Raw genomic sequence first — 25,867 nt, 5'->3', positions numbered from 1 at the left:
TCCCTGGACTGTTTTTTTTTTTTTCCTTTTTTCTTGGAGCTGTTCAAACCTGCTCTGGACTGAAAAAACAGCCAAACCCTGGGAGTTCACACCTGTGGCCCACTGGGCCCTGGGCCTCAGCACTTTCCAGCGCCAGAGGGACTGAGAAGAACCTGAGCAAGCCAAGCTACACCCAATGAAAAGGACTTTTCTGGATTTACCATCTCTTCAAACAGCGAGAGGTTTTATTGTTTAATATTATTCAATTTCTGTTAAATAAACAGTTTTTTCCACTTTTCTCCAAGGAAATCTTTTCCCAAACCAGTTGGGGGAGGGGCCGCTTGAATTTCCTTTCTGGAGGGACCCCATTTGGAGGTTGTTTCCCAAATTTGCCCTAAAACAGGACATACCTACATTCCTGGTTTTGACCTCCTTGTTAAGACAGTCTGCAAAGGAATGTTATATTGCAATATCCCTGTGTATATTGTCTAAAGAGTCTTCAAAATATTTGCAGGTTTTGTCTTTTTGACCTTAACATGCCAAAATACTATTTAAGAGTCATGACACCAACTTTACATCCTTTCCTCAAATATTTTTATAGTCCTTCAGTATTTAGAATTATTTCCACTCCCTCTACAGGGACTCTTCATTAAGAAGCTACCATGCTATGACACCAACAATATTGGAGTTTATGAAATGGAGAAATCAAGGATTTATTTTTTTTTTTTTTTGTAAATCAGGTTTTTGTTTCATGTGTGTCCAATTTAATTCTGTAGAAAGTAAAAATTTGCTGCTCTTCAACAGTTTTCTGTATTTGTAATACAAAACACTTAACTGACATATCTACAAACACAATACTGATTTTAAATAGATTACATGTTTTCCATTATTTGAATTTTAAAAAGCTACATAATTCTGTGTCTGCTTAGCAGTTTAAAGAATATATCCAAAAACCTCTATAACATCGTTTAGCCTTTTGGCAGGTTTTTTAAACACATTATCACTTTCTTGACTATGCAGACAGCTGCAAGCTTGGGTTTATTCTGTTTGGGATTTTTTTTTTCCAAATGTAAGGGAAAACAACAGGAAAATAAAAGCTATCCTAAGAAGTCATTCCTTCCTACATCTTGTACAGTGAGCCCCAGTGACTAGGATAGAGCCAAGGACTCAGCTGTTATCACTCTACAGGCAAGGAAATTAATAAATTGGAAAATTCCAAATGTCCTTAACAGCTTGAGGAAACAGACGTTTTTAACTTCCACATTGCAATATCGATTTCACATTCGAATTCCTGAATGACCAAAGTGCAAAGTACATGAGTTAAACTTTTATACTCTGAATTATGTCATAGTCTTAGAAAAACAGCATCTTGTTAATGCATTAGAAGTCTGCCTCCACCTTGCAGTTAGCCAAATCATACTGTGTTTCTATTTCTTTTGAACATGGATGAGTTTCCATTCTATTAAGAGGTTATCAGGCAAGCACAAGGTTTATTTTTACATTTCACTATACAAATTACTATGAATACAACCGTGGAAAGCTTTTACAGGTATATATATTTATTACTTTTATAGCTACTAAATTAGATGTGATCAGATTAATATTAAAGATTTTATTCTTTCTAATTTCCTTAAACCCTCAAGTGGATATCTCAATTCACTTGGAAGACCTGCTGTAAAGCAGATTTCTCTAGAGCCTTCTTCATGTTATTGGGAAATTCACACCTTGTTTTACATCCTCTGAAGACTCCAATAGAGTTAAAACGATCCTTCTCTGCTCTTAAGTTTCACCTTATCACACTGAGCTTAAAGCAGTTGTTTTCAGGACTGACCACCCTTAAAAAAAGACAGGGAGAAGGTCCTCATGGTGGGGACCCGGAAGCCAAGGCGGCCCTTCCAGCGACCCAATGTGGCTATGGCAGAGGCAAACCTCTGCAGATCACGGTGCGCCCCGTTTTTCTTTCATCAGGTCACAGATCACAGCAGGATTCCTGCTCCTTATGCACCCAGCCAGTAAAGCCACTCGCCTCCATGTACATTCAGCAAGCTCCGCTTGAACAGCAACAGCTCTCGCGGGCATCAGCTTCCACCCCCACTTCGGCACCGCCCCGGTGTCCCCGCGACATTCTTACCCCATGGCGGCCCGCAGTGCCGAGCACTGGCGGTGCAACGTCCCCGGCGCGCTCCTCACCGCAACAGCAGCTCCGTCGCCCCGTGGCGGCTGCAGTCCTTTAGGCAGGCTCACAGCTGCCGGGCTGAGGGAGCCGCCCGCGCGCTAGGGAGCACCCCCCTCGGGCCGGGCTCCCATGGCTGTCGGCCTCCCCAGGCTCCCGCAGGCAGCGGCTGCGACCCTTGGGGGCGCGACAGCGGCAGATCCGGGAGCAGACAGTCCCCTCCTGCGGACGGAAAGGTAGACGCTCGCCTTCTCCTCGAGGGGCTGACAGCGGCTGCGACGCTTCTCGCCGGGAGGTGAGTGGCCGCCGAAGGCTCCGTGCGACTCAGAGGCGGAGCGGGATGGGGCAAGCAGTGAGCGCAGGGCTCCACGCCGCCGCTCCCCCTAGCATCCCCGCCAGCAGCGTGGTGGGCACTAATTCTCACGAAGAGACAAAGAGACCCGCGGCACCGGCGCTGTCATCGGGCTCTCGCCGTGTGGCGGGGAGTGGAGGCCGCGTGTCCCCCGCGGGCACCAGGGCGCCGTGCTCCCCCGATACGCCCACCCTCGGCTGCAGAGATGGGGAGCCCCTCTCCGTCTTCCCGGGGCGACGGGCCAGCTCGTCACCGTCACGCCTTCTGCATCGTCCTGGGCCGCGGTGGGACGCTCACTGCCAGAGTGAGGGGCCGCCCAGCCCGCGCTCTTCTGCGGGGGGGCCGCGGGGTCACCTACACCGGTGGGACGAAATGAAGGAGCCAGCGAGCTCCGTGTCAGGTGGTGGCCGGCTGCGCCAGCACTCTTGAGCAGCTACCTCTGCTTCAGACCGCTTGCATCCGCCGCCTCACGCCTCCGCCTGCCTGTACGCTCGTGATGGGCAGGGGCCGTCGCCACGCCTGTAGCCCACGCCTCCGTCCCGCTCCCCCGAAAGAAAAGGGCAGGGCCCTACAATCCGCCGCCACAAGCAGCCAGCTCACGACAGCACCTGCTCACTCTGTCTCCATCGTCCACCCGGGGAGCTTTAACTAGCATATATCACCACATTCCCCTCTCACTGACGTCACACACCGCTCCCGGTGCTGACGTTACCGGGGTGCGGGGGATGATGTCAGAGTGGTCCACACCACCGGAAGCGCTTCCGTAATGTGGAATGGCGGCCGGGGGCAGGGTTCGGGGCCCGCCCCGGCGCGGCTCCCTCTGTGCCACCTCACGGGCGCCTCCTCCCTCCTCTGCCCCTTGCGGGCAGTCTTCATGGCAAAGCCGTGCGCGCTCCATGCCGCACCCCGCGCCCGCCCGGGTGCCGTGGAAGCAGCGGTGAGCCCTGCGGGTCAGCAGAAGGAATCGGGAGTGAGTTCCTGCGCCCAAAAGCCACATATGAAGATGGAGCAGAGCCCACCTCGGAAGGCGGCTGCGACAACTTTCTGGCCCTCTGCCATGAGTGTGGGAATGGCAGGATGCCCAATTCCAAAGGCAACTGGCTCCCTGTCAGAAACACATGCGTGCATCCCCCTGAGGGGGATGACGGGTTTGTATTTACAAACAAGCGATGGGTCTGCTGATAAGATGAAACCATCACTGAGAGATAACAGAAACAATGGGATGGATTCCATTGAAGGATGAAAGAGGCACTGAAGAAGCACCATGAATTCCACAAGAGTTAAGAATTAAGAAGGTATTATGCATTGGAGGAGGCGGGGGGGGAGGTATCGCAGGAATCAGGCGTTCCGGGAAGCCTGTACCTCTCAAGTACCTCAGCCTACGGGGAAAGGGAGAAGGGACATACGGCCGGGAATTAGGATAAAAAGGAGGCTGCGCCCTGCAAAAATTTGAGAGACCCCAGGGGAATGCCCCATGGCCTCTTCCTTTATTCGAATAAAGTAAAAGGACTCCTCTGTCCCCTTTTTGGACATAAACCTCTGGTGTTTGTGGATTAATTTTCCCGACACCCCTGCTTTGCAAACACTTCAAACCCAACAGCATTACTGACTAAACAAGAAAGAAACACATCAGGCATTCTAAAATTTAAAAAAAAAAAAAAAAAAAGTGTAGATTCCAGAATATCCATGCTAGTAGTATTGAAAAGAAACAGCCAGCACCATGAGCTTGACAGATCCTACTATTTTTGTCTCAGTCCTGAAAGAAATAAGATGAATCTATCTTTACAAAGATATTGTGTAGATCTGCTTGTAGATAGGGCCAGAGACTTGTAGATAAGGAAGTAACAGGAGAAATCAATTTCAGACATATTACTAATTGAAACGGACTGTTGCTCAGTCAAGGTCGTGCTAAACTCCTGAACTTCGAGAAGAAGAACAAAGACTTAATAGGGTTATGAATATTAACTTCCACACACAGTGTGGAATTAAAGCTAATTTTATTGGTTATGTATTGTATGTTACACAAGGGGGTATATACTGTGCTGAAAAATCACACTATGAAAAGCCAGTATTCATAAAGGAGACAGAGGAGTCCTGCAACTTTGTTCGAATAAAGGGAGAGAGTGTCCACTGGGGCATACCCTGTGGGCCACCTCTTATCCTAAACTGATGGTCGCATGTTGCCCTCTTCCTTTCCCCATTGGCTGAGGTACTAGGAAGGTACAGCCTTCCCAAACTGCCTACCACATATTCCCCCCTTGAACATCTAATTTCCCCCCAAAGTTCAGAAGCTCACGCTATCTGGGTTCTGCAACAGACTTTGTACAGTCCCATTTGTCTATTACCCTAAAGTTCAAGAGTCAAACTGTCTGTACTCTGTAGCAAGCTTGTGCAGCTTTCAGTTGGTAGAGACACTAAGACCCATTTCAAAGACATTAACACCCATACCTTCACCCATCAAATTGTTTGTAAAAACATTACTACAGATCTTTTCCTATCATTCCTTTTTGAATTAATGTTCGGGACTCCTCTATCTCCTTTACAGACATTAGCTTTTCATAGCATGATTTTCCATATGAGTGGAAATTGTTCTGGTGCCTTCCACCATCTGGGAACGGCACACAGCGAGCAAAGCTAGAGGCCTGTGCTAGACTTGCCAATACATCAAGCAATATAGCAAATTTATTAATTTGTTCGATAAAAGGTGAGCAAATTTTACAGTGCTGGGTGCGCAAGGGTCTCCGCCCTAAGCAATGCACAAATTCAGGATTCAAATGGTAGTCTTCTTATACCATTCTAGGCACTTCACATCCTCAAATTTTCAGTTATTTTCTACTTGATTTTCTTCATAATCAGCAGTTGTGGTTTTTGAAGATCTGTTGGGGAGGTGGTCCGAGATGGTCTTCTGATGCCTCTCCAGTCTCCCATTCTTCTTTTAAAATATATTTTTTCCACTAGCATTATTTTGGTTATACAGTTTGTCTAAGCAAGCATATATATTCTGTTAGTCAGCATACATTTTGCAAGCCCTCTTTCAGTCATTTCACAACTTACAGCTAACATGTCTAAAAAATGTCTTCATAGGCCCTCTTCCTTGGTTATTACAAAACTTAAAATCAGCATGTTTCAAAATACCTTTGTAAGAGCCTCTCAGCTCATCTTAGTCTTACTTCCCCTTTTAAAATGATTACAAATTCTTCTATACTCTAAAAAACCAATTTATAGCTTGTAAAAAGGATAGTTTGAAACTTATACTACAAAGTAGTTTAAAGCTTATATTAATTACTTGCAGGTAATTACACATTTGTTGTTAAAACACACTGTTAACTAAAAGTTTACTGTTATATAGTTACCTTGTTAAACCTTATTCCATGCCTTACTTCAGCTGATTCTTAAAACTCTTCCTTATAATAATCCCATGGTCTCTGTCTGCATTGCCTGAAGACACACATACATAGGTGGGTGCTATTTGATTGACACGAATCACAACCTGATTTTTCAAACACATGAGAGGACAGCCAGAGGGGACAGTAAAGCAAAGTGGAGAAAGGGTTTTAACTATAGGGATGGTGATCCAAAAAATATCTCCAAAGAGTTCATTGGGAGAATGTTGTGATGGTTTTCACATTGTCCCAGATGTAATCAAGGACATGGATGCCCAGAGGGGGCAGTAAGGGAAAGTCAAGAAGGGGTCTTGTCTTGGCAATCCATGCCCAGAGGGGGCAATGAGGGAAAGTCCAGAAGCAGTGTCGTGAACAGGTGTCCTGGTTTAGGGCAAATTTGGCAGAAACCCTCTGAATGGGGTCCCTCCAGAAAGGAAATTCAAGCGGCCCCTCCCCCAACTGGTTTGGGAAAAGATTTCCTTGGAGAAAAGTGGAAAAAACTGTTTATTTAACAGAAATTGGATAATATTAAACAGTAAAACCTCTCACTGTTTGAAGAGATGGCAAATCCAGAAAAGTCCTTTTCATTGGGTGTAGCTTGGCTTGCTCAGGTTCTTCTCAGTCCCTCTGGTGCTGGAAAGTGCTGAGGCCCAGGCCCCAGTGGGCCACAGGCATGAGCTCCTGGGTTTTTTCTGGGTTTTTAGTCCAGTGCAGGTTTGAACAGATCCAAGAAAAAAGGAAAAAAAAACAGTCCGGGGAACATCTCTGCCTCAGCTAGCTAAAAACTAAATAAAAGCAAAGGAGAGCTCTGTCCTGCTGTCTGTCCATGCTGCAGACAACACAGTCCGGAGAAGCATGTGGGGGAGTGAGTGCCATTTCTGAAAACAAACTGTGCGCATCTTCTTTCCCTCCCTTCGCTCTCGGAACCAGTCTTAAAGGTGCAGAACTTACTATATAGCATAAACAGAACAGACGATTGGGGATACAAACATCATAAACTCACCCCAGGTCAACAGGGTACCGATGGTGTTCATTTGGGAAAGGATTGGTTGGAGTGTGGAGGAATATAGTTAAGGCAAGTAGCAGCAGGAATCTATGTGATATGGAAAGAAAAGAGAAGCAGTGAGTATTGGAATGTTCTCCAATATCTTCCTCCACCTTATCTTCAAAATCTGCAACCTAATACAGAGCAGGCTACAGGTCATTTGTATCCCCGGCTTCCAGGATAGGGAGAAGAGGGAGATATTGTTCCTACAGCCCCCACCCCTCTCCAGGCCATTATGGAGCCAGGGTGGAGGATTTGGGTTTTCCCCCTTACTACTCAGGACTTAAGGGGTTTCTTGATGGTGGGGAGTGCCGAGGCCAGGTGTGGAAATGAGGGACCCATGACACGGGCTGGGGACCTGTGGGGGAGGTGCTATAGGAAGCCGAGGTTGTGGGACAGCTGGGGCCTCAGCACTGGGTACTTCCTGACACCACCACCTCTGGGCAGGTGCGGCAGTGGGCTCTCAGCCCCCATGAGGCTGCGGGATGCCCCATCTGCCTGCCCATCACTGTGGTGATCACTGGCTGAGCTGAGCCAGGACCTGGTGCTTTACAGAGTTTTTCTTTCTGGGAAAGCGACTCAGAGGCTTGGACGGGTGTGTTGGGGGAGGTGCATCTGGACACTGCAGCAAGACAGGGACTGGCTTTGGTATACGGTGTAAAGTACAATTTGTCATCAAAGCCTGGCCTGATATAAGAAGTGATTTGTTTGGGTCACTGGAGAAGTAAATGACTTTGCAGAAAGCTCAGCAGCTGTGGGAGAATGAGAACCCACAGGCAGCAGGAGCATGGGCTGGAGGAATGGCAGAAAAAGTCCCGGGAGTGGACACAAGTGGACCCTCAGGCAGAGAACGTCTGTAGCAATGAAGACACAGACCCTTTTGCTTGTTCCAAAGATAATGGAGTTTATTACCAGCATACAAGGCCTTATATACTGTACAACTATGCAAGGCTTTATACTGTGCTAAAAATACTCTGGCTAAAATTATACTTGTTAGCATACTTGTAAATTTAAACAAAAACACATTGGCCACTTGCCACGTCTCCTGTGTTGCTGTCCACGGGTTCCTCTGACCAACCAGGGTGGGAAAGAGAAAAATGGAAACTCCTACTGACACTGAAGGGTTTGATATACAGAAGCCTGTGTAAGTGATTGAGAGGAATGACAGGTTTGTCTTTACAAACAAGCTGTGGGTCTGCTGATAAGATGAAACTGTCAGTGAAAGATAACAGAAACAATGGGATGGATTCCAATGAAGGATGAAAGGAACACTGAGGAAACACCATGAATTCTACAAGAGTTAAGAATTAAGAGGGGGTTATGCATTGGGGGAGATCTCAGGTATCAGGCATTCCAGGAAGTCTGTACCTCTCAAGTACCTCTGAAGTGCGGAATAAAAGGAACCCTATAACTCGCAGAGTAGTTATAAGAGCAGGTATGAATTTATTCAGAGCTGAGGTGCATGGGGATATCTCCTCCAAAAAGCATGCACACCTTTTTGATTGGGTTTTCCCTTTTTATCCTTTACAGACCAGGTTTACACGATACGCCTAATACATATTAATTTCCTAACCCCGCCTGTCTTCACTTCATATTACAATTAGCCCCTTGCCCCTTTCAGTCCTTTGGTCGCTTTTATTTATTTTTTTTTTTTTGGGACTTTAAATCAGTTTCTTCCGGCTTAGGGTTCGAGGAATCTCCTTTATCTTGTGGTGCCTTTGTCTTTGCATCTTGTTTGTGTATTCCAGCTCCTTATCTCATCTTGCAGTCTGACTCTTTTTCCTGTTCTTGTGGATTAGGGTGTCAGGGTCTGGTTTTTGTCAGACACCCCTTTGAGTTAAGCATTTTTTTTTTAATTCTTAATTTCTTCGTTTCACCTCAGCCTATGGGGAAAGAGAGAAGGGACATACAGCCAGGAATTAGGATAAAAAGGAGGCTGTGCCCTCCAAAAATTTGAGTAACCCCACGGGAATGCCCCATGGCCTCTCCCTTTATTCAAATAAAGTAAAAGGACTCCTCTGTCTCATTTTTGGACATAAACCTCTGGTGTTTGTGGATTAATTTTCTTGACATGATCTATCAGTTTACTGACTGAAAGATGCAGTGTGGCAAAATTAGGCAAAGGTGATAGATTAATAGGTAGAAACAATTTTGGTGTTAACTGTCTATTGGACCAAAATGTTATATATTGCAATGTGAGGAAGAAACCCATGACTACCTTGAGCTATGGCTGACTTGTTGCTTCTTTCCTAATCTCATGCCTTTGAGACCGATATCTTATCTAGCTTATTTGAGCAATAAATTATCTTAAATACCATAGTGGTCCCATCCCTCATTTTTCATCTCAACAAACCAGAACTCTGATCAAGCGTTGTCTATGAGAAGCTTACATGACTTTTTTTAGTCTTCATAGCAGCTGTACTGAAACAGAGAAATTAAGAATTAGGAATCAAGCATAAAGAAATGCTTTGACTAAAAGAGGGGGGAGCAGACAAAAACTATACTGCTCCCACAAGAGCAAAAAGGAACGAGACTACAAGATAAGATAAAGAGCTAGGATATACAAACAAGATGTAAGGACAAAGGCATCACAGGATAAGGGGATTCTTTGGACCCCTAAGCCAAAAGGAATGGTACCAAAGTTTGAAAGGTGGTCAAAAGATTAAAAGGAGCATGCGCAAGGAGACGAGGTGAAAAGTTAAACTAAGGAAAAAATTGCTGCTTTCATCCCAAAGACCCCCAGACAACCACCAAACTGACCAGCAACAAGCAGTGTGCAGCCAGAAGGGTGCGTGGAGCTAATTTTAATATGATGCGGGGACAGGCAGGGTGTCGTGGTTTTAAAGCAGTTGTTAGCGTTCAGGAACACACATAATCACGGACTGATTATATGCAGGTGCTTTATTGAAGCGCGTGGGAACTAGGGGTATCAGCAACCCAAATCTAGCTCCCTCATCTCTGTCCAAAGTGCACGTATTTATACAATTTCAGATGTAGCAGTAATCACTATAACAACCTTATCAATATTGTTTCATTAATAAATCTTCATTAACTTTATCGATATTGCTTCATGAGAGTTAGCTCATCCTGGTACGAACATGTACGAATCTTATCTCTGGGTGGGTATCTTGGAGACCCCAAGTACCAACTCCCTCTACCGTAAAAATATCAGCTTGCTAGACCATCCCTAATACCAAGCATTCTTGAGGCCTACCTCTACAAGATTTTAAGAAACATTTTCAGAAACTAATTTAACCCCATAGTAACACAATAACTAAAAAAATCACTACAAAACTTACTTATTTCTTGCTGTGAGATATGGATTAGAACAAGAGCAAAACAGGCTTAAAACTTAAAAGGAATAAAGAAAGTTTATTAACAAAACTACAAGAATAGGAAAATTAAAATAAAACTTCCAGAAAACCCCTTTTTCTCCCACTACCCAACCATTCCCTTGTTCACATAACACAGAGACAAAAAACTTTGGAAGTTTGGTGTTTAAAACAGTCCCAATTCCTGCTAGAGTCTTTTCATCAGTCTCTGTAGAGAAACAGAAGTCTTCTTCTGCTAATCTATGGAGTTTCTCACAAGAAAACTATTTCTGTTATCGTTTTCTATTTCTCTGGTGCCAGCTGCCCAGAAATCTGCCATCAGATTTTCTCCTCCCATTTCACATCACTCTGAGGTGTGTATGGGTCAATGAGTCTAGGGATGTCATTTTTAAGGATGAGTTAATCAAAGGCAAAAGCTCTCTTCATCTGTCTGTGCGAGCCACCCTGGAAACAGAAGTTTTCTCTTTGCCTCAAGCGGCCCCAAATCTTCAACTATTACTTTTCCCCTTCTGTTCCAGCACCTCACTGTATCACAACTACTGCACTGTTTGCTCAAAATCCGCACTTTGTGTAACTTTTCTCTAAAAAGTCTTTTTTCTGTTTCTCTTTTTCTGCTGCATCTCTTCTGTATTTTTCTTTTTATTCTTGGATTTCTCAGCCTCCTTTGGACTGAATTCTTTTGGGATCTTCCCTCGTGGGGAGCCCTGCTTATCTCAGTTCTTCTGATTAGAAGAAAACTCCCGAGCTCGTTAGAATCTTGTTTCTCGTGTTCATTAACAGGTGATCACAAAACTTAACAGGTCTCTCCAGGCTGGCTACATAAAGTTAATCTTTGCAATTTGGTACATTTCTTTCTTCTGATGGTACAAACAAGGCCTTGTGGCACACTTCCTGTCTGATGCACAAAATGGCCCCGAAATACGCAGTTCTTTTATCTTTATACCTATTTTTACCCAATTAACAATAGACACATATATTATTTTTCTTATTGACCCAATGACCCATCACCTCTGTGATACACTGCGGCATTTTCTATCCAATCACTTACTATTACCCAAAAACTTCTAGGAGAAGAACATGAAGAAGAAAGAAGAAGGGATAAGGGACAACACCCTAAATCCTCCATCTTGTCTCCTATTCTCAAACTAACTTTTTCACCCGGTGATTTAAAAAAACTTTCTAATCTACACACACTTTTAGCTTTTATCATCTAACTTTAACATTTGTTTTCATGTATCACCATGAAAACATGCTCATGAATTTCATATTATATGAAATTCAGTGTTTTTCTAGATGTTATAACTAAGTATCAGAAACAAGGGCACACACTCTGTATTCCAGACTCCAACACTTTGAACACTCCATTCCTCCCAATATACTCTGTCATGAATTAAAGGAGTTTTTTCAGAACACTATTGTCTATCTCCACAGATTTAACAGAAAAATATTTCAGCTTATAAAGCATCTCCTTATTCTCTCTTCCCCATCTAAAACTTAATTATTTTCTTCACTGTCTTTGATGGTTTTATGATGTCTTCCTCATGTTGATTGTCTCTCTCTCTCTGTCTCTCTGGGAAAAAGGAGTAATTTGTAAGTCTCATCCAGGTAGTAAAAGAATTAAAGTCTTGGAGAGCTGCAGGTGTTCATAGTGTCAGGTTTCAGTTCAGCGGCAGAAACTACAAACCAAGCCAGGCCGGCCGGCTCCGTTTCTCTCCCCCCCCCTCTGCGGCCTTGTCCGGCCTGGAGGGGGGGGGGAAGAGGCCGAGACAGAGCCTGTTACCTCATCAGAAGCTGGAAACCAAAGAGAACAAGAGAGCCCTGGCTTTACATCTTAAGTTGGTGTTCACAAGTTGATCTCACTTTTCAATGGTTAAAACTACTGTCAATTCTTAGAAATGACCGATACTTGGTCAAGAAGAAAGACTCCCATCAGCCACCAGCAGCTTCAACTTCCTTAGCTCCCAAAGCTATCTTAAAGGTAAAGTCACCCTATGACAGCCTTAGATTTGCTACTCCTGAAAGAGCATGGAGTGTTTGGGTTTTTAAAGGGACAGATTGATCATTGTTGCATCCACATCCCAAATGCAACTGATCATGTAGAATATAACATCAATCAGTTGCAACAAAAAGAGCATGAAGCACAGGAAAAGCAAAAGGATTTGACTACAAATTGGTTAGGCAAAATCTTCAAAGGGTTAGGGTGGAATGTGAGTTCATGGATTAAATCTATCATTGAGAGTGTGATAATCTTACTAATTGTATTTTTAGCAATTTGGTTAGTTTACAGCATCTTAAAAGAAGAAATACAGAAGAAAACGTCTTGGAACCAGAAAATAATAAAGGCACTGACACGAGATCCACCCCCACCATCTTCTGGTTCTCCAGTTCATGACAACATCCAGGACAACGTTTACATCAATCAAGGATTCAAAGAACACCCAGTATAAACTCAGAAACAAAGGACTGTATCAAGTGAAAACATTTGCACTTACAGTGAAGTGAAAATACTTTCAAAGGGGGGAATGATAGTAAAAGGTTATAAAATCTTAGAAAATTCGGGGACTTAGAAAGAAAGTTAGCTTTGGCAAGCCTGGGAAAAGTAGACCCTGGGAAATGTTAGGCTTCCTAAAGATCAGGTCAAACTGCACCCGTGTAATCAGTATATGATAAATGATACAATTGTTAGATGTGATTAGATATAATTATTGTTTAAAGAACATGAGGAACAATGTTGGGGGGCTAAGGGGGGTCACGAGAAATCCATGCTTGGGTAAAAACAATGCATACAATAGAACAATGTAAGTTTAATAATTAATATGTAAGTTGTATAACGATAGAATATAAAACATGTTCAACTCAAAACCAAATGGGGTCAGATTTGGGTATGTGTACCCCTGACACCCAGAGCTCTTCAATAAAGCACCTTCATATAATCATTCGTGATTATGTGTGTTCCTGAATGCTAACAAGCTGAGAGGCAGAGGTTGGTCGTATTTAAAATGCTCACTAGAAATAACCAAACTGGAGACATACTGATTACAGCAATAGTGAGTCATAAACGTGCACCTATTACTTCTATAGTTAACGCTAGAGCTCAAATTTCTGTGTTGACCAGTACAGTCTAGTACAGGATTTGAGAGCAATAAATAGAATAACTAAAGATATTTACCCAGTGGTACCTGAAAGAAATTGGCCAGGAGACAAGACTCCTGTTTTATGCCTTTATTAGGATTCAGCTCTTGGGGTGGGGGTCCTGAGGAGTTGCTTGCACCACGGCCGTTCCCACACTGGCAGCTCCAAGGAGGAGGCACAATTCAGCTTTGCAGCACACACTGCAGAGCTGGGGCTTCCGTCCTCATGAGAGTAGCCAGGAGGCCTGTTGTTCTGGCTCGTTCTCTAGGGTGGTCAGTCCTTTCCAGTCCTCTTTAGGTCATGGTGATGCAGGAAGATGATTTCTAAGAAGGCTTAGGTGATGCAGGGAGATGATCTTTCATCATAACTTGCTAGAATATGTTTCTTTGTCCTTCTATTCTTTTGTTAGGTCATTGTTTTGGTGTCTTGCATGCCTTAGTTTGCTCCTGTGAAACCCCTACCGAGCGGCAGCTGTACCGGACTCGGCCCCGTGCAAAGTGGCGGGGTTCCCCCAGCTGTGGGCAGAGAGGGGAGGAGAGGGAATTCTCCCAGTTTCCCGTGCCAGTGTGAGTTCAATTGTAACCCTTGGGGTGCCAGATTTGCTTTCTATGGTAAGGAAAACAGACAAATTGTATACAGAGCTGCCTTAACTTCAGAATGGGTTCGCAGCCCTCCATACAAGAAAGGAGTCATACACAAAAAGTACAGGATTTTTTAAAAACCACAAATGTAAACATTTAAAAAAATAAGTTGAAACAGTTTGTATCATATTTGACTCTGCAAAATGAACAAATCGAATTGTTGCAATTAGACTCAGTAACTGCCTGGGACGAAATTGGAAATTTATTAACCTTAAAAATATAAGGAGGAGATAAATTGGCTTTGAAATTCCTCCCGGTTTTTCTTTTAATTCAAAAAGAATTGGTTAACAGAGAAATAAAAATGAAAGACAAAGAGGCACTGCAGTCTCCACCTAATTCCCCTAACCTTTCTCCCAAAACCTCTGCTCCTCCACTGAAAGAGGTACCTGGGACAAACAATACAAGTTCTAGTCCTGTGTCTCTCTCTCAGCCACCCAGTTCTGATGGTTCACAAGCCATCAGGACTCCCTCTCTATACCCTTCTTTTCCCAGTGTTAAAGAAAATGTACCCTCCTATCCCCATGTGGCTGAGAGCCAAGATGGCACCGGCCACGTGTTACCTGGCCACATGGTGAATTCTCCTGTGTATCCCCTTTCTCCTAGCCATAATCCCTTCCACCCACCGGTTCCTGCTCACAACCCTTATCACAATCCCTTTCTTCCCTCAGACATTCCTCCACCCTGCACCACCCTCCAGCCCTGCTTGGCCCTACCCTATGACCCTGCCCCCCGAGTCTGTAACCCTATTCCCTATCCCTCCGCCCCCTGCCTCCCAGGGAGAAGGGGCAGGGAGAGAGAGAGTTACACCCCTTGCTCCTGCAGAGGGGCAGGGGGAGGGGTGTCCTAACCCCATGCCCCGGGGGGGGGACGGGGGGCGGGCCTCTGCTCAGCTCCTGCAGGGGAGGAGCTGGGTCTCTCCCCAGGTCCAGGAAGGGAATGGGGCCCACAAGGCCCGGCGTGGGGGGGTGTGGGAAGGGAAATGCAGGGAATACCAGCCCTGGGGAAGATGAAGTTATGCTAACAGCTGCTCCTGTAATATACAATAGCAGCAGAGGAGCCATGCGATTACAACATAAACTTTTCAATTACCAAGTAATCAAAGATATTTGTAAAATAAAGAATGATTTTGGTCCTGATAGTGAGGTCTTGAGGGGAATAATAAGAACTACATTGAAATCACAAAATTTAATTCCTGCAGATATTAAAGATTTATTTCGGTGTCTGCTAACTCCCTCTGAATATGACCTTTGGGAAAGCTTATGGAAAAAATCGTTAACAAAACTCCTAGCTGAACTCAAACAAAGTAATCAAAATGCATATGATACAGAGAACAATGAAATCACTTTAGAACATTTGCGTAGAGAGGGAAATTGGATTAATCCTGCAGATCAAGTGAGAGTATTAACAAAGTTTATTGCAGATAAAATTTGTTATGTAGCTAAAAACATTTTTAACCAATTACCAACAGTCCATATTCAAGTCAGTTATGTTAATATTAATCAGCTTCCATCCGAGAGTTGCTTGCAGTTTGTAGATCGACTTAGACTGCAGATACAGAGACAAGTCAAAGAACCAGTGGCCCAGACAGAACTGCTTAAAAAAATGGCCCAAAGGAATGCCAACGAGGTTTGTCGTAGAGTAATTCTGAGTCTACCTATTGATCCTCCACCCACCATAGCAGATATGATTGAAGCGTGTGCCCAGAAAGCAGATTTGTACAGTGTACACGACTAGAAACCAGGCAACCCAAGGACAGTGGCAGCAGTGACACCAGCAATGAACAAGCCACAGATGTCTCCAGAACAGCTGCAGCACATCATCTGTTTCCAGTGCAAGAGGCCAGGACATTTCGCAAGGAACTGTCCTCAAACCCAGCAATAAGGAAAACACCAGAAACTGTAGCCATTGAACAAAAAAACCCGAATTTAAAGCGCCTTGCTGCCAGGCATGAGAACATAAATATGACAGACCAGAAACAGGAAAAAGACTCTATTTTAATGGGAAAAGGGGAGGAAAGGAGGCAGGGTGAGAAACTGCAGAAACATAATTGTGGGGAATGTTTGCCTAATAACATCTGGCAACTGCAAAAGTGATTCAGACTTGTAAATGCTAAAGCTTTTTGTTTCAGATCTAATCGTTGGACTGTCATTGGAGTGGATTTGCAAGACAATTCACAAGACCTGGCTGGACTGGATAATATGGATTTTGTTATTGGAGACACAGCACACACACCGATAGAGATTGAGGTGGCTCCCATGACAATTAAGGGAGACCTAACACACCTCACTCTCTTGGCAAGATGTCCTCAACCACCCTTCTATGTAGCCAAAGGGCAGATAATAGCCCAAGTGATCCCTGTTTCAACAGAAGTCCCAGTAGATGACAAAGCACCAGGAGTCTACAGGGCAGAAGTGGTGGGTGAAGACAAACCCATTATGGGGTGTAACCTAACACATAAACCAGAACATCTCCATGTAGAAGGATTAATTGACACTGGGGCAGATGTGACTATCATACCTGAAACAGTGTGGCGTTCACATTGGGAACTGCAACTCGTGGCAGGAAAAATACAGGGTGTTGGAAGGGTGAAACTGGCAAAAATCTCTAAAGCTATTGTCCAGATTGAAGGCCCGGAGGGTAGGTTACCTAGTGTTCGACCTTTTGTCACTGACTACAAGTGCCCCCTGTGGGGAAGAGACACCATGTCCCAGTGGGGAGTGAAATTAACAATTCCTGAGATACCTCAGGCTTTCTGATGGAGGCAACTGTAGAGCGTCCGGTCCAAAAGCTATCCTGGCTAGATAATAATCCAATTTGGGTGAACCAGGGGCCTCTCAGTAGACAGAAACTCAGGGCGCCAGAAAAATTGGTGGAAGAAGAATTGGCCAAGGGACTCATAGTAGAAACAACCAGCCCTTGGAATTCCCCGGTGTTTGTGATAAAAAAGCCAGGGAAGGATAAGTGGCGCCTTCTTCAGGATTTGAGAGAAATAAACAAAAAATAGAGGACATGGGGTCTCTTCAACAGAATATGCCATCCCCGACTATGTTAGCACAAAATTGGCTACTAGCAGTGCTAGATATTAAAGACTGTTTTTTCCAAATTCCCCTACACGCAGAAGATACACCACAGTTTGCCTTTTCCATTCCCACAATTAACCGGGAAGCCCCAATGACATGGTATCACTGGACAGTACTACCTCAGGGGATGAAAGCAAGCCCTTTCATCTGCCAGTGGTGTGTGGGGTCATTGCTGTCCCCAGTGCGTGCTGAAAAAAAAGATGCCATCATTTTGCACTACATGGACAATGTGTTAGTGTGCTGTCCCAATAACAACATGCAGCAAGACACCCTTGACCAAGTGGTTAAAGTTTTAACTGCTGCTAGATTCCAATTGCAGGAAGACAAAGTTCAAAGGATGCCACCTTGGAAACACATGGGCCTGGAGAAATCCACAGACTCAGCATTGGGAAGCTGATGTTGAGTTTGTGGAAGGATCACCTCAGGTAGCTGAACTAGCTGTGGTAGTGAGAGCCTTTGAGAAGTTTTCAGAACCAATTTGTTTGGTTACTGATTCAGCCTATGTAGCGGGAGTGGTGTCCAGAGCGGAGCAGGCAGTTCTCAAGGACATTGAGAATGAACATCTCTTTAGATTGCTTTCAAAACTGATTTATTTGATTTTAAATTAAGAACAACCTTTCTATGTGATGCATATATAAGATTGCATTCAGATTTGCCAGGTGAAATCACTGAGGGAAACCGGAAAGCTGATTCCCTTGCTGCCCCAGCCGAAAAGAAACGTCTTCCAGATGTGTTCCAACAGGCAAAGATAAGTCATCAGCAATACCATCAAAATGTGCCAGGACTGATGAGTCACTTCCAGCTGACACGGGATCAGGCTAAAGCCATTGTGGCTACCTGTCCCAATTGTCAGCTCCAGGCAGTGTCATCATTAGGCATCGGGGTAAATCCCCGAGGAATTGGAAGCTGTGAGGTGTGGCAAACAGGTATCACTCATATTCCCAGGTTTGGTCGCGTAAAGTATTTACAGGTAAGCATTGATACATACTCAGGAGCAGTGTATGCCTCTGCTCATGCAGGAGAAAAATCTGTACATGCCAAACAACACTTAGTACAGGCCTTTTCTGTATTGGGAATCCCTAAGGAAATTAAAACAGATAATGGCCCAGCGTATAAATCCAAGGAGTTCCTGGAATTTGTCCAGCAGTGGGGAGTGGAACATAAAACTGGCATCCCCCACTCCCTCACAGGTCTAGCTGTGATTGAAAGTACACACCAGACGCTCAAACAAGTCCTAGCCAGGCAAAGTAGTGGAACAGGGTGGATGCCTTCACAGCAAAAGCTTTGTAAAGCTATGTTTACTATCAATTTCCTGAACTGTTCTTTTGAAAACATGAATCCTCCAGTTACTCGGCATTTTAACAGTGGTAATCAGTTTAAATTGTCACAGCTGTGATAGACAGAAACTCTTTTGTTCGCCTAAACATATAGATATGATGCTTTGCAAAACCATGCTTTGTAAAATCGGGAGGAGGTTGAAGGTTGTTAAACTGCTGAGGCTCGCATAATAATTAACGGCCTGGCGAGATTTCTGGAATTCCAGAACAAGATAAGCCTTAAAGGGAAAACAGTGAGAAAAGGTCAGCAGAGTAAAAGTGAGGAAAATTCTGAATCTTCATCTCACGACCATCAGAGAGCAGAATACGACCCCCTAGTAACTAGAGACGCATGCGCAGAGACACCGGAGAAAGGACACGTAACCCGGAAACCGAATCACTTAAAAGGAGAAATACGGAAGCTAGAAGCGCGGCAGTTTCGTGGAGAAGGGACCCCCCCTTCTTCCTGTCGCCCAGCTCTGATATTTCGCTTATTGCTTGCTTGTTGTAATTAATAAAACTTTTCTTTGATTGAACCATATCACTCTCTTCAGTGTATTTATAACAAATTTTGGTCCCGTGACTCGGATGCAATCTGCAGGATGGATTCTCGGCACTACCGGGGAGGCGCCCCGCTAATATTTAGGGGCCCGGAGGACCGGTTCCTGCCTCGGTTGCACCGACGAACCTAAATTTAAGGCAATAAGCGAAAGGCAGACCCCTTAAAATCTGTGCAGAGTCCGGACGAAGACGCAGGACGCGTGAGTATTACGGGAGCCTTTGGGATTGTCCATTGTTTAGTTTTAAAAGCTCTCAAAAAATTAGTATATACTACCTCAGAGATCAACCACATAGAGCTAGCGGACTGGAAGCAACTTAACCGGTCCATCAATCACGGGTGGTGGACAAACTCGTGACCGGTATAAAAATGATCTCACAACCTTCAAAAATTTTATATAATAAGCAAGGGTGAGATGTTGTAATGTAGTTCGGAAAAATGGTATGACCCAAAAAATATACCCCCGAAAATGTAGACTTGTAAGTTCTTTCCCTTATCTTGTTCCCCCCAGTTCTCCTTATTGGTTGTGTAAAGTCCCGCACACCCCTTTCCCCTGCCTTGAAAAAGGACTGGTTATCGATACCTCTTCCTCTTTCCCTCCTACCATCTCACCCTGAAAGATCCCAAGAAATAAAGCTCTGACTGTCGTCTCAACAAAGGGAAAGAGCTCATTTTTAGGGTCTCCTTTGCAAGCTAATCTAACGCCCCTGTCTCCCTGGCAGCTGTGGGGCGGACAGCAGTAGCTGAGGGGCAGGGGACATAGTAATTATAGCAGCGTCCCACACTCTTCCCATTTCCCGGAAGGGGTAGAGGTCTTCCATCCACATCTGTTTTGAAGTGAACTTGATTTGCGTAATATCTTCCTCTTCTGCATCTTGGGCAAAGGCCTGGTGCTTTCACGTTTCCTGAAGACTCTGGGAAATTCTTTTTTATGTGTCCATGCTTCCCACATTTGAAGCATGGCTTCTTGGATATTTCTGTTGCCATGACTTCTGAGGAATTGCCTTGTTGAGAAGTCACATTGAGCACTGCAAGAGTTCTTGTGAGCCTCTCATCTTGTGCTTCAAGGAGTTTTCCAAATCTGTCTCCCAAGACATCTGCTTGAATTGCTGCGATGTGCTGATGTGTGCCGACCTTGCTGCAGGCTTCTGTCATTTGAGGCAAGGTTAGCTGTGAATCAGGCAAAATGGATGCTAACTCTGAAACAGAGAGCACGTGAAACTGCAGGCCACATAGCTTTCTCAGTCCTGTCTGAGAAAGTGGCCTGAGAATTCATGGGGAGGAATTAAAACAATCCTCAGAGACAGAAAACAGCCTTGCAGGTGCTGTTTGTCTGTTCCTTGTTTTCTTTGCAGGAGAAGGTCGGGGGGTGGTGTGCCCCACTGACCAATGATGTGATGTAGTAGTTTGCTAACCAATAAGAGTTTCCTTTCTATACTTTTCACGTATCGGTCTATAAAAAAGACCTGAAGTAATAAACTGAGAGAAATTCTCCTGATTGACTCCTGAAAGAGTCTGTGTCGTTCATTTCACTGTTCCTAATAGAGCTACAAGGCAAGGCGCTGATTATGCTCTTGCATTATGGGTTGGCATTTGCAAAAATCAGGAGTGGTTTTTCAGCTTCATCATGTTGTTGAATGTGCCTCTCAATAATTGTTTAAAGTATGGAGAGCCTAACCCATTGTCTTTTATGGCTTGCATCAAGTCCTTGAGAGCATCATGAGTCAAAGGCTCCCATCTAGGATTTGCATTTTGTCTGCCATATCTCACTGGCAGTGCCATGATTTCTGTTTCTGCCATGTTGAAATTCCCTTCTTTGAGTGCTTTTTTACTAATATCTGCCCAATTTGTCAAACTGGGTTCAAATCTTGCAACGTGTCTTGGAGGACAAGGCATCAGAGCTCTCCTAGCATCTTGCAAGGATGCTCTTCCTTCTTGCCTGAAAGCTGTGTCCATCTTGTTGACCTCTCCCCCTCCTTTATAAGGTAGGGAAGTCATCATTTGAGGTTCTGTATTAAAGGATGCTAAAGGTGCGATACAAGGATTCACCAAAGGTGGCGCGCCAATAAGAGGTTGGCCATCTTGTTGACCACAAGATAATGCTGGCTGAGGGGAAGAGGGATTATTTACAGAGTTCGAGTTGCCATCAGATCTATAGTCTCTTATCTGTAGAAAGAGATCTCGAAGGAACTCTCTCGGAAATGTGACGGACAGGATCGGACGAGAGAAGAAGTTGATTGGTTGCCTCATGACTGAGGGAGCAAATCAGGCACTTGGGGTAGTTATGTCAAACCCTGGGGTGCTGCTTGCCATTCCCCACAAGTTTAGTGTAGTTTATGGGAATAGGGGTGTATTTACAGAAAAGCCTTGACCTGCTAAGATTTTAATAATGTCCTCAGTGTTTGTATTTTTTAATTATAAGCTTGTATCACCTGCTTGTGAGCTTTTCTGTTTTGTTCTTTGGTTTCTGTGTCTTAGTTGCTTGGTTGGAGCAGCGTCAGGGATGCTGAAGCCTATGTTGACATGTCCTATTGTGTTGCAATCCGCTCCCAGGGGACCCCTCTGTCCTACCCCCTGTGGTGAAAGTCCTGCTCTTCACGGAAAATGAGCAGGGGAGATATCCTGGAGTGGATACAACACGGACTCAAAGTATCTAGACACAGGAGGCCCAAACTTGCTTGGAATAATCCTGGCTTTGTTGCATGTCGTCCATCCGGGGCAAGAAAGAGGCCAAAATGCCCTGGGTCTTCTCTCTTATACTAGGGGGCGATTGTGATCAGGGGACACCGGGAAGTTATAGCCAATGGGACAGGGGAAAGGGAAAAGGTTCTCAGGTAGGAACTAACATTACACAAACCAGAGGTGAGTTTTACCCTTGGGAGATAGCAAGATTTTTTGATGCACTACAACACCTCACCCTTTTCTGTTATATAAAAAGGAGAAAGAAAGAGAAAAGAACAACTTTATTTTTTCTTTTACCGTGAGCTTGCCCACGACTCACAATTGGTGAGTCGATTAGATTCGCTTCTGTCAGCAAGTTCCATGTGGTTAAATTCTGAGGTAGTAGAAATTACATTACTAAGGGCTTTAAAAATTAAACAATGGACAATTCCAAATGCTAACACAATCAAAAACAAAACAACAAAAAACAACAAGATTGTTTTGATTATCGAGGTCCACCATCCTGTGAGTCCCCAACCTTTGAACAGCTCACTAAACCAGTCCTCTGATTCTTGTTTCACTTGTCCAATCAAGTTTTTCATCTCTCGGAGGGCTCCATGGACATTGGGAGCTTTTGAGGTCAAGTTCAAAAAGCAAAGTCCTTCAAACTCCTGGCATTCGTGTCCATGCAGAAGCTAAAGGAAATCTATATCTGCGTGTTTTGGAGGGTAGCTTGTCTGGTAATTTCTTCGTCTTCGAGGAGGGAGCTGAGGGCAGTGGATGTTAAGTTGGCCTGTTTCACTACCCAGCATTCTAACTGTCTTAATTCACCTAATGCCTGGGCAGCTGCAACCCATGGAAGAAATATGGATGCAGCAATTCTTTTTGATTTTGCCCAATGGAAAATGTCAGCATCACAATTTGGGTCTAAAATGTCAGTGTTCCTTTTGTAAATTTTGTGGGTTGAATTTTCTTTTCAAATCCATTTTTTAATTTGGGTTTGGTTAGGTGCCAACAGGGACAGCCTCCCAAAGGTACACAGTCCTCCTCGAAGGCGAGATGGGATCCCTGCTAACGCTCTATCTCTGCAAATCAGAAATATGCTTTTAGGGAGGGTTCTTGGATGTGAACGGAGAGGATCATCTGCTGTGACGTGACTCCGCACACTACACCATTGCCTTGCCATAAATTCGTTTTGATATTGTACTATGTGGTGATATAATTTAGGGTCTGTCAGTGTGTTATACATAAGGTGGATACAAAAGGATGCAGGAGCAGAACCTAATAGCTCTAATTCTTGGGGTTCTTTTTCTGTTCTGAGCAATTTTGGTAGCCACTCTTCTACAGGGTTTTTAATTGTTACCGTTGTCCGTTTACAGTTTTCGAGTGGCTGGGTGCTATGTGTTTTGGGATCTGTATTGAACTTGGGATCACTAAAGCTGGCTGAAAATTCTTCAGCCTGCAGGGGAATTCCTACCAGACAGGTAGACATAGGGTCTTTTGCTGCTGCAGTGGACAGGCAGATGTTCTCTTGTTGGAGTGTTTGTGCCAGGGTCACGCAGATGTTCTGTTGTGGCTGAGGTACGATCCAGGCAGTGGTCAGGCTGCTCAGTGCGAGCAGGATGACAGCAGGGTTAAGGCTCATTATGGATTTCAGTGAGAGGTAGGTTATTTCTAAAAAAAAAAAAGGAAACAGCCATTCTTTTAAAACATATTTACTGCCAAATTATGCAGGTCAAAGGCTAGAAAGGTTTCTTCTTGCTCTCTCCGCCAGCGACTTCTCTTGGAAGCAACAGCCACTTGCTTCTCTTCTCTTCTTGCTGGGGCTGGATTCTTTGGAACAAAAGGTTTTACCCATTTCTGAGGAATCCATCGGGGGGCCTGCAGGGGTGGATATACACGCATAACCACGCCCCCAAGTGACAAGTTCATAGGGGCCCTTGGTTTGCCAAGTTTCAGGGTCCCTGATTAAAACCGGTGGACGCTGTTGTTATGAATACACTCAAGAGAGTGATATGGTTCAATCAAAGAAAAGTTTTATTAATTACAACAAGCAAGCAATAAGCGAAATATCAGCGCTGGGCGACAGGAAGAAGGGGGGTCCCTTCTCCACGAAACTGCCGCGCTTCTAGCTTCCGTGTTTCTCCTTTTAAGTGATTCGGTTTCCGGGTTACGTGTCCTTTCTCCGGTGTCTCTGCGCATGCGTCTCTAGTTACTAGGGGGTCGTATTCTGCTCTCTGATGGTCGTGAGATGAAGATTCAGAATTTTCCTCACTTTTACTCTGCTGACCTTTTCTCACTGTTTTCCCTTTAAGGCTTATCTTGTTCTGGAATTCCAGAAATCTCGCCAGGCCGTTAATTATTATGCGAGCCTCAGCAGTTTAACAACCTTCAACCTCCTCCCGATTTTACAAAGCATGGTTTTGCAAAGCATCATATCTATATGTTTAGGCGAACAAAAGAGTTTCTGTCTATCACAGCTGTGACAATTTAAACTGATTACCACTGTTAAAATGCCGAGTAACTGGAGGATTCATGTTTTCAAAAGAACAGTTCAGGAAATTGATAGTAAACATAGCTTTACAAAGCTTTTGCTGTGAAGGCATCCACCCTGTTCCACTACTTTGCCTGGCTAGGACTTGTTTGAGCGTCTGGTGTGTACTTTCAATCACAGCTAGACCTGTGAGGGAGTGGGGGACGCCAGTTTTATGTTCCACTCCTCACTGCTGGACAAATTCCAGGAACTCCTTGGATTTATACGCTGGGCCATTATCTGTTTTAATTTCCTTAGGGATTCCCAATACAGAAAAGGCCTGTACTAAGTGTTGTTTGGCATGTACAGATTTTTCTCCTGCATGAGCAGAGGCATACACTGCTCCTGAGTATGTATCAATGCTTACCTGTAAATACTTTACACGACCAAACCTGGGAATATGAGTGATACCTGTTTGCCACACCTCACAGCTTCCAATTCCTCGGGGATTAACCCCGATGCCTAATGATGACACTGCCTGGAGCTGACAATTGGGACAGGTAGTCACAATGGCTTTAGCCTGATCCCGTGTCAGCTGGAAGTGACGCATCAGTCCTGGCACATTTTGATGGTATTGCTGATGACTTATCTTTGCCTGTTGGAACACATCTGGAAGACGTTTTATTCTGAGACTGACTGTTTATTCACTAGCCTTCACAGAAGTAAACATGAATATTATGAATGCACTCACGAGAGTGATATAATCCAATCAAAGAGAATTTTATTAATTACAGCAAGCAAGCAATAAGAAAAAATCAGCGCTGGGCGACAGTGGAGCGGTCTCGCTCTGCCCCTGCCGCGCTTCCAACTTCCGTGTTTTTCCTTTTAAGTGGTTCGGCTTCCAGGCTACGTGTCTTTTCTCGGGTGTGTCTGCGCATGCGTCTCCCGTTGCTAGGGGGTCGTGTTCTGCCTTCTGGTGGTCGCGGGATGAAGATCAAGTCTTCCTCAGTCCTATCCTTTTGACCTTTCTTCACTGTTTTCTTTAAAGGCTTATCTTGGTAGCTTTCTGGAATTCAAGAAAGCTCGCAAGGCCGCTAGTAATTATGCAAGCGTCAGTAGCAGCCTTCAACCTCATCCTGATTTCACAAAGCATAGCTCTGCAGGGCATCATATCTTTATGTTTAGGCGAACAAAAGGGTCTCTACTTATCACAATCCCATCACAGTGAACACCGTTTATTTCTCTCTTTAGCACACTTTTTATAGGGTTTTACAGGGTCTGCGGGCAGAGCAAGCTACTATTGGCTAACACACACAGGTTTACATTTTTTCTCCTACACACAAGGATATTGTTTTGCTTTACTCTCTCTTCTGCAGGAAGGTTTCAAGGACTTTAGCCTTTAATATCACGACTTATTTCAAATGCTGGTTTGTGCAGACAGGCCTTTACTAATATATAAAATATATCAACAATTCCCCCTTTCTCTTTTTTCACAAACCAGGCTTTGGATGTGAATCATTCTATACTTTAATGAAGACAAGATAACATACAATTTAAACTGTCATCCCAATTAACATTATAAGTAAAGTCCGTCCGTTTCTAGCACAAGAAACCTCAACCATCCAGTGATGCCCCAGCTGGCGAACCAACTTCCAATGGGGTCACTATCTTCTTTCAGGGCATGTAACCCATCCTGTAGCTGTTGTAGTTGCTTATGGATGGAAGCTGAATGATCAGTAAG

At 44.3% G+C, this 25,867-nt stretch overlaps 1 protein-coding gene across 1 annotated transcript in view; it reads right to left on the bottom strand.

Annotated features, from left to right (window-relative positions):
- Window positions 1–2,249, bottom strand: part of LOC131591649 (homer protein homolog 1-like) — a 380,529-nt gene extending 378,280 nt beyond the window's left edge. Inside the window, exon 1 of the mRNA XM_058862585.1 lies at window positions 2,111–2,249. Within this exon, the coding sequence (XP_058718568.1) occupies window positions 2,111–2,115 (5 nt within the window). The 5' untranslated portion in view covers window positions 2,116–2,249. The remainder of the gene's footprint in view (window positions 1–2,110) is intronic.
- Window positions 2,250–25,867: the final 23,618 nt, after the last annotated feature.

This window comes from Poecile atricapillus, chromosome W, assembly GCF_030490865.1.
Source record: "Poecile atricapillus isolate bPoeAtr1 chromosome W, bPoeAtr1.hap1, whole genome shotgun sequence".
Taxonomy (NCBI): domain Eukaryota; kingdom Metazoa; phylum Chordata; class Aves; order Passeriformes; family Paridae; genus Poecile; species Poecile atricapillus.
The sequence above is the reverse complement of the archived record's forward strand: the minus strand, read 5'-3'. Positions and strand labels throughout refer to the sequence as shown.